The sequence below is a fragment of the Nuphar pumila genome, chromosome 15 (genome assembly GCF_984573655.1).
Source record: "Nuphar pumila chromosome 15, dmNupPumi1.hap1.1, whole genome shotgun sequence".
In the NCBI taxonomy this organism is placed as follows: domain Eukaryota; kingdom Viridiplantae; phylum Streptophyta; class Magnoliopsida; order Nymphaeales; family Nymphaeaceae; genus Nuphar; species Nuphar pumila.
In genome coordinates, this window is record NC_143263.1 from 69,828,366 (window position 1) to 69,838,065 (window position 9,700).

The 9,700-nt window shown below is 38.0% G+C and overlaps 1 protein-coding gene across 2 annotated transcripts; it reads left to right on the forward strand.

Annotated features, from left to right (window-relative positions):
• Positions 1 to 419: 419 nt before the first annotated feature.
• Positions 420 to 1,905, forward strand: LOC149815548 (gibberellin 2-beta-dioxygenase 1-like). 2 transcript variants are annotated; one of them, XM_089989338.1, is made up of 4 exons: positions 420 to 840; positions 931 to 1,047; positions 1,156 to 1,501; positions 1,600 to 1,905. In XM_089989338.1, the coding sequence occupies exons 1-4, from the start codon at positions 650 to 652 to the stop codon at positions 1,861 to 1,863; spliced, it is 918 nt and encodes a 305-aa protein (XP_089845464.1). In that variant the 5' UTR covers positions 420 to 649; the 3' UTR covers positions 1,864 to 1,905. The 2 variants fall into 2 exon arrangements, with proteins under 2 accessions (XP_089845464.1, XP_089845463.1); XM_089989337.1 differs by having other exon boundaries at positions 420 to 1,047.
• Positions 1,906 to 9,700: the final 7,795 nt, after the last annotated feature.

Genomic DNA, 9,700 nt, shown 5'->3' on the forward strand with positions numbered 1-9,700 from the left:
AGTCCATGGGTTTGGATAATGGATGAAATTCGATCCTGTAACATCCCTAAATCCATGGGTTTGGATGGGCAAAATATCTAGCTAATTACATTTTCAAAGCAATATATCAACTCTTTATCATTAGATGAGAGAACAATACTGAAAAACCAGAATTGTTGATGTTTTTATTATATACTGAATGCTTTCTTTGTGCCCACATCCACAAACACACTTTCCTGGAAATAGGTGGGAAAGGATGGCTGTTTCAAAATTGCGACTTTTTGACACTGTTGACCTATGAGTGTCCCAATCAAAATTTGATATAAGTAAATAAAAATAATGAAAGGGTAGCTTTACACAATTGGATGACTTTGATACTGTCGTGACCTTCCATTCCCTCTAAAAGACTATAAATTGCACTCTCATCTTTCCCTCTCACACCTGCCTAGTCATCCCCCTTGCTTCCTCATCTCTCTTTGTTAGCTTGAGTCATCTACCACATTGCTTCAATACCTTTCCAACCCTGATCTCCTATTTCACTGCAGAACACCCAAAACCAATATCCAGACTTGCCTGACCTCTGCAACACGTCAGGGGTTCAGTAATCTTCAAAACCCACCTTCAAAAATATCATTTTCTTGCTATACATACTTTTTAATCGCTGAGAAGCATGGTGGTATTCTCAAATCCAGCACTAGACCAGCTACCTGTGATAAAAAACCAGAAACCAGCAAACTTCACTAGTATCCCAATCATAGACCTCTCCCTCCCTCAGAGCAAAACAGAGATAGTGAAGGCATGTGAAGAAATTGGTTTCTTCAAAGTCATCAACCATGGAATATCAATGGAATTCATATCAAGGTTCGAAGCTGAAACAGTCAAGTTCTTCTCACTCCCCATCTCTGAGAAGGAAAAAGCTGGGCCTGCTAACCCATTTGGTTATGGTAACAGAAGGATAGGGCCTAATGGTGACATCGGCTGGATCGAGTACCTTCTCTTGCAAGCTGATCCTAAATTCATTTCTCAGGGGCCTATGCATGTTCCTAATGGCAACCCATGCACTTTCTGGTAATAGGAAAGTTTTGGAGGGAAAAAATGATTTTTTCTTGTTAAATTTTCATGGTGGTATGACATTTTCCTGATCTCATTTGTGGTCCATTTTTACTTTCTTTACAGTGAAGCAGTGAATGAATACACATCAGCAATGAGGAGTTTGGCTTGTGAAATACTTGAATTGATAGCAGAAGGATTGAAGATTCAACCAAGGAATGCCTTTAGCCATTACTTGATGGACAAAGCGAGTGACTCTGTTTTCAGGCTGAATCATTACCCACCATGTCCAGACTTGAATGCTTTGAAGTGCAGTCCCATTGGCTTCGGAGAACACACTGATCCACAGATACTAACAGTCTTGAGATCAAACAACACAGCAGGTCTAGAGATATGTATGAGAGATGGAAGTTGGCTGTCTGTTCCTCCTGACCAGAATTCCTTTTTCATAAATGTTGGTGATGCCATGCAGGTAGGAAAGCAGAGTTACTGAGAATTAATATCTCATTTTCATGAAGTTTATTTTTTCCTATCCTTCTTGTTTAGTGTTTCTATTTTTCGGTATTGCAGGTTCTCAGTAATGGAAGATTCAGAAGTGTGAGACACAGGGTTGTGGCTAACAGTAAGAAGTCTAGATTGTCAATGATCTACTTTGGTGCCCCATCTCTGACTGCAAAAGTGGCACCATTGCCATTGTTTCTAAGAGGAGAGAAGTGTAGATATAAAGAGTTTACATGGTATGAATACAAGAAAGCTGCTTATGCTTCAAGGTTGGCAGATAATAGGCTTGATTTCTTTAGAATACAGGAGAAAGAAGCATGTGACACTATGTAAAATTTGTACTTGTATATTTTTATCCCTCCCCTTCCTTTGTCTTAGCTTCATTTCCTTTTCCTTTTTTCCCTTTCTGCCAAGGAAAGATAGGGTTGGCTTACATGTGTAGTAAACGGTAAGGCACTCACCTAAAAATGGACATGGAAATGGTTGTTATGTTTCTTGTGAAAATGTACCTATTATCTCAATAATGAGATTGATATTTTTATTACATGTGGCTTTACTTTTGGTTGGGTGAGGAGGCACATTTTTAATTTGCAAGCAACAGCTTGTTTTCTTTTATTTTTCAACAGGGATATTTAGCAACCATGTGTCTGAATCCTGGCCAAGAGCAGCAGATAACCAGAAATTTTATTAATTTATCATTAAATGGATTTTGACTATATTCAATAAAAAAAATGCCCTCTTTATGAGGATGGGAAGTCAAAATAATATTTGCAAAAGATTAAATGAGAAAAATCACAAATAAATATGCACTAACATTTTTCTTTGTCCCTCTTTCACAACCTATTCCAAAGAAAAGATTATGGGTAAGCCAAGGTTAAACTTGGCTAAATTAATCAACCTTGGCTTCACATGGAGCCTTTTTCTTGCATGATGTTTAGGTGAGCTTTAAGAGCCCTTGATTGAAAGCTGTTTCACTGTACCCAGCAAGTAAAAACCATAAAGGCATGTTAAGATGAGATTTTAAGTGTCTTTCTTTCTCCCTACAGATAGGGTGTCCTAACCACCAAGAACTATACCGTCTTTGTTGTCCATTGGGCCAGCTCTGAACAATCCTCCTTTCGCCGGATTATTATTGATGTAATCATAAAAAATAATGTTTATTTATTGATAGAACCTGCTTCATGTCCCAATAAAGTGAAAGACTATTTTAAATTTTGCAGTTGGAATCCCTGCCTCAAGGCTGGAATGCATTGAGGTGAAACTCCAGTTTAGGGAGAATCCACTACTTTATTTATTGCCCATATCACTGGAACACTAAGCAACCAGCAAAACTTTCAGGGTAACCAGATATGAAGCTGTCTCCTAGATACCATTCATATCCTGGAGAAAGTAGACTGTAACACCTTTCCACACACCCCAATAAATGAAAACTAGGAAGCAATATTGAGTCACTTAATTTCGAAGCCTTCTTGGGAAGCGTGGAAGCTAATGGATCAAATGCCATCTTTGATTTTAGCTTTTTCATTAAAGTTCTAGTTCTGTTAGCTGTCTTTCATGTCAACATACTTTAGTTCTTGTCATTGATTGTTACTGTTGTTGCTGCAGTTATATTGGTGTTATTATTTAAAGAACAGAATCTTAAAGATCAATGTTTATGAAATGCAGGTATGAGCATTGTCCTTTTGGTCAAGATATACTTCTATCTAGTTTTAATACTTGGTAATAATAATCATCAGACAATCAATATAAACATTGTGTGAAAATGTGGTGACAAAAAAGGATCATGCACGCATCAAATTATTGTCCAATTGATCTACGCTACCATTATTGATTGTACTTCCATCTGCTACTTAGCAGCTCTTCTATAGATCCATAGAATTAACTGTACCCTCTCTCTCTCTAGAATTCTATTTTTTCCTCTTTGATCTTCTTTTCATTTGCTTACACTGAATGGTATCTGTTTTATCTTCTAGCATCCATGTATGGATGATCTTTTCATAATAAGCCAATGGCACCTACCGGGCAATATTAATTGCTTAATTTTTGTATCTATATTTTAGAAATATGAAAAAATATGGAAAAATATGGGCCCCCGCCTCAACTTCTCTCGAGCCGCCCTGGCCCCGATCATCTAACAAGGGGTGACTCATGAACATCACCAAGCTGAAGGAGCATTACGAGTTTGAAACCCACAAGTGTGTGTCCCTTGCCATGAGGCAAAAGCTAAGTGTACTCCTTGGTGGGGAAGGGAGATCTGGGTTTTTACATCAATGTGTTTGCGAGTGAGTGAGATGGTTTTCCACTATTATCCCAAAAAGCCACACGAGTCCATCCGATCCTCATGCATTGTTAAAATACGCCCTTGGGTCTATATGTACAAGACCCCAATTTGAATTTTAGTTAATGCCCCTCTCATAAAAAAAATAATAATTCAGTTAAATACACTGGGAAACAACGCAATCCAAACGAGATAAGTAAATCGTCCTTTACAAACCAGAATTGGCTCTTATTTGGACAACTGGCATGGGAGCATTTAAAATGTGCGAAATGGAGAAACAAACGCAATAGGTGGCCTTAACACTCAAACGTGGAGTCAACCAATGTAAATAATGAGAGGCCAATCAATCTAAGAGTACGGTGGAAACACAAGATCATCACCACAACACCACGTAGCGCAGGTGGTACAACTTATCTACTTATGCTAAACTTTTTCTTTTTTTTTATAATCTAAGGAAAAAAAAACCATCACTGACCGCACCTTGGCTGGCCTCTTGGTAAAACCCTTAAGGTCCCCCCTGCCCCCGGAGTACACCGAGCTTCGACCTAGCCGCCGCAAGGGATGCCACCCTTGAGTTTCAAACTTGTGACATCTCATCAACTTGGTGACATTCACAAGTCACCCCTACCAGATGAGCAGAGCCTTTGTAGGATGCTAAACTTGCTACACACAACCACCCAGGTGGTATCCCATATGGTAAGCAACTGGTGTTCGGGTAGGGGTTCGTCTTTCAAAAAAAGAAAAAACTTACAACACACAAGAGGAGATCCAATCATCAGACCAAGTGCCTTATTAAGTACTCTGTCCAATCAATGGATGTACATGCATGATCCATTTATTGGGAGGAGGCGTTTGGGGGAGGGATGCGTGGCATCCATTCACTGGGCGGAGTAACTTGGCAAGGTACTCAGCTGAGTACTAGATCTGCTCTCCAGACACACAGAGCTTGGGCTTTTACTTCCAATAAAGTCTTTCACCAATCCGATATAGGGATGGCAATGGACCGGGGGAAAACGGGTCTCACCTTGCCTCGCCCCGTTTGGACCGGATGGAGGACATGAAATGGGAATGGAAGCAGGGCCCCCATCCCCGATCCCCGATCCCCGTTAGTAAAATAACTAAAAGATCTTTAATAATTTAATAAAATTTCATATAACTCCTTTATATATATTCTTAATTTCTAACCCTAAAGCTAAAATGACCCTCTCCTTCTTTGGGGCGCCGCTTCTCCAGTAAGCTCTTCTTTCTCTCCTTCTTCTGGTCAGCATGATCGAGTCTTTGACGGTTCAAACTCCTTCTTTAGGTATGGCAGTGGACCGGGGAAAAATGGGGCCCCGCCCCGCCTCGAGGACATGAAATAGGGATGGAAGTTAAAATCAAAACCCGTGCGGGGATGAAAGCGAGGATGGAGGGCCGCATCCTTCCCAGTCCACTACCATCCCTAATCTGATACTAAGATATGAAAAGGAATGGAGTACAGTGCGAAGTTCAAAGCTACTCCTTTAAGAATGTGGAGAGAGAGAGGGAGTTTTAATAACAAAGAATCTTCATGGGAACCAAGGTCACTTAATGGGCTCCTCTCCTAGATAGGGATGGTAAATGAACCAAGCAGCTCGTGACTCGGCTCGGTTTGACTCGATCGTCATGAACTCGTTTGGCCATATAGTTAGCGAGCGGAGCCACGAGCAGCTCGTTTAGCTTAAACGAGTCAAACCTGAACATAAGGTGTTCAACTCAGCTTGGCTTGATAGTACTCATTTAGATAAATATATATATATATATATATTTATGAATAATATATATTTTGTGTAATATATAAAAGAAATAATGTATAAAATATATATAAAAAAGAAGGATGAATGAAAATTATATACATAAAATATGGACTATCAAGTGTAATTTATAAAAAGTTATATATATTTCAAGTATAATATATAAAAAAGTATATACTATATGTTTAAATAACATGGAATGTTTTTACACGAGCCAACTCGTGTTCGGCTCATCTCATTCAAAAATTAGCCAAGCTCGAGCTCGGCTTGGCTAAACACGAACACGAGCTGAGCCACAAGCTTAATCCACTAGTAAACGAGCCGAGCCCAAACATGCTCTCTTCTGTTCGTTCAGCTCTTTTACCAGCCCTACTCCTAGATGGTGAACCCTAGGTAAGTGCCCTAGCTTGCAAAGGAAACACACTGGGCAATCTACTGATACGATTACCACCGGGGCACTCTGTCTGTTTGGTGGGAGCAGTTTGTGCCAATCACCATGTGATTGGACGTTGCAAGTTGGAACCCCACTATTATGGGTGTTTGAATAACTGCCTGGTTGTATCCCCACCAATAGAGCTTGTCTACTGGAAAGGATTGGGGCCTTAATCATCAAAAAAAAAGAAAGCTACTGCAGGAGAAATGGATCCTGGGCAGATGGGTTCCACAATCTTTGCAAGATGCCTGAGAACTTCTTACACCAAGAAAAAAGCAACCGAAAAAATCTTCAAGGAACCTATCCTGTGACCGTCCACTCGTGCTCAACTTTTGAGTTATTGGGTCTTGTGGGAACCAATTAACTAGTACAGTTTAGGTTGGGCCCACCAACTAATAGTTGATATCTTCGTAGGTAACTTTATTCAGATTGACCAGTATTAATCACATCGGCGAAACACAAGGGAAGGTCCAATCCCACATACATCCCACCATTCAACAAATAATGGAGATCCACAAGTTAATCATTAAGGCTTCCATATGATTGAGAGATTCAAGGTACCTATCCAACCACTATTTCTTGAGCCGTAGACAACTCAAAAAATGCCCAACGAATCAAAAGATGGCAACGGAGCTGCCTCTCCTAGTTGGAGAACTGTTTCTAAGGTGCAGCTCTCTCTCTCTCTCTCTCTCTCTCTCTCTCTCTCTCTCTCTCTATATATATATATATATATATATATATATATATATATATATATATATATATATATATATATATATATTGGTTTTCTAACCTCACGGATACACACTCTTATTTGTATGAATTCAGTCATCGTCCATCTAACTATACAAATGTGTTTAGCATGGTTTATTTATTACTTTAGAAGGTTTTATCATGCCTAATACATCATAAGATCCTATTTTTGAGACTGAAAATCAACAACTCACAAATCATGAATATAAAGGTGGTATAGAAATGACATAAAATATCATATTTCAGTCAACTTTGACATATTAGATTTTGCATTTGGAGCTTAGATTTATGGAAATCAATTGTGTTATGGCGATACAGTACTACTATAAAAGCACCCATATATAGAGAGAGAGAAAGAGAGGGAGAGCATAGAGAAAGAGAGATGAGTAACTCCTATTATATCCTAGACCATTCCTGACACCTTTAAAAAACTCACTTGTATGTGTTTTTTGCTTAATTTGAACATGTGGATGCATCTTTTATAGTTTAATTAGTAAAAAACATATATTAGTTTAAGCAATTTTCAAGTTTAAAAGTGCTTTTAGTGCATTACAAAATCAAGAGCTCATACCAAAAACTTGATAAAATAAAAAAATCAAGTTTTCTCGTTAAATCAAATTGATTCAAAGCATGATTTTCAGTGAATAAGTAGTGTTAAACCCATCTACAAGTTCAGATTAAGTAAAAAAACACATGCAACTGTATTAGATTAAGCAAAAAGAAAAAGAAAAAGCTGCACGGAACCTCTTTAACTTCATTCATCTCTCATCAATTGGAAAAGTAAAAGGCACAAGACCCCTAACATTTTCCGGCGATTTGATGACCAGAAATTGGCCTAAATACTAAGATAATATAAACCCCTTTTTCCTTATTTTCCCCAAAAAATTTCTTCATCCATTGGCCGAATGGAAATTAGTGATCGGAAAGGTGGCATCTTTTTCTTTCATTTTCCAGACAATCTGTGGGCCACACTGCTGTCTGAAAATGTAAAATGTTAACAGTCGATGGATGGTGAGAGTGGAGGACTATGACAGTGGAACTAAAGCTTACACAGAATGACTTTCTGAAAAAAAAAAGGTGTATCTCGTTTTTTCCCAAAGAACAGTGAGTGCATGTCACCTTGTATTGGGACGTTGCAAGTTCAAATCCCAAAGGTGTGGTTGTATATCTGGTGGGGTCTGCCTAATCCCAGCTAGCCTATATATATATATATATATATATATATATATATATATATATATATATATATATATATATATATATATATATATATATATATATATATATATAAGAGAGAGAGAGAGAGTAATGGGTCGGTGCTAAACCACGTGCTAAATAGGTTTTTTGGGTTTTTTCATTTTATTTTGAAATTCTGACCGTACAGATGTGATCTATGTACTTGATTTTATAGGGATCAGCTCTGTAAGCGTTTGATTCCAGCACATGGGTGGGCTTTTATAAAGTTCAAAAAATCAACGGTCCAAAATCTTTGTAAATTTTAGAGGCTCAAAACATCATTTTTTTCATTGAAAACACATGATTCAGGTGTGGTTTCTTAGGAAATCGACCATGCCCAACACATTTATAGGGCCGAAACCACATAAAAGGCACCAGAGAAGCTGAAAAACTCATTTAGCACGCGGTTTAGCACCAAATGGGTTTAGTACAGACCCATTACTATATATATATATATATATATATATATGGTTTTTGACCTTCATAACAAATTTTTTAAACACCTTTTCAACCACACTGACAGCCAAACACTTAACCAAAATAATAATTTCGAAACACTTTCAAAATGAACTTTTGGCATCATCCAAACAGCTCTTAAAAGTTGATTTCATTCAATTTTTTTCCATCTATTACACGAAGACTTTGGTTAAGTCTAACAACTTCCACTCTCACATATGGTCCTACACTCGATTATTCCTAGTGAAAGACTGCAACATATATTAAATATTTTAAAACAATGGCAATTTATTTTTAAGTCGCATCTATGTTAATGTCTCCTAAAAGATCACTCGGTTCAATAAATCACCATATTTTCAAGGCTGCACTTGAGGACGGTGAACCCCAGCTATTATTCAATTACTATATTATTCTATTTTTCTGTAAAAAAATTATATTATTCTATTACACAAGGGCTTAAATGAACTGACGAGGATGATGCAAACCATGCAACCCCAAGCCCCCACAGGTACCAAATGACCTCACATGAACAGAAGTGAAGAAAGACAATAAATAAATATAATAAGTGCAGTAGGTAGGGAGGGAGCCCCCTCCCAATTTGGTGCAAGGCAGAAAGGTAGATTTGGAGATGCATTCTTTTGGGGGACGGTGGGATGAGTGGCAACGTCTATTTAATGGGGGATGTGACCACAAAGAAACAACAGTACCTCTGGTCTTGGCATTTCATCAAACATTTAAGTTGCATATCCCATGGATGAAGTCGCCAACATAAATGCACGAAAGAACTTGCTGCATGTCAAAGTCACCTTTACAATTCAATAACTTTGGCTGGAGCTACGACTGTAACAGCATTAATGTTAAGAACAGACCACCTGCTTTCGAGGAAGATCTAGATCGGGTTTCTTCGTATCCAGATCCACTCATAACTCACAAGCGCCACCAAGTAGTTCGTTTGTTAGCCTCCGGTTCCTTTTTTTAAATTCAGGTGACCATAATGCACTGGGATCCAAACCAAGAAAAACTAGAAAAATAAAATTAAAAGTTTAAAATTATTCAAGTCTTGAAAAGATTATAAGACTTGAGAATGAGGGATATCTGCATCAATAATAGTGTAATGATATACTTGAATCTTCGACATTTTTTATAAATGAAGGACGGTCCTATCAAGCGACCCGGTTCTGCCATCGACATCATGTGTATAAACTTTATTCAATTCTTCATAGACATCACATGTTATGCAAT

Coding starts and splice junctions, on each gene's coding strand:
- LOC149815548 (XM_089989337.1), top strand. CDS start 650: ATGGTGGTATTCTCAAATCCAGCACTAGACCAGCTACCTGTGATAAAA. Junction 1,048..1,155: donor GGCAACCCATGCACTTTCTG/GTAATAGGAAAG, acceptor CTTTCTTTACAG/TGAAGCAGTGAATGAATACA. Junction 1,502..1,599: donor ATGTTGGTGATGCCATGCAG/GTAGGAAAGCAG, acceptor TCGGTATTGCAG/GTTCTCAGTAATGGAAGATT.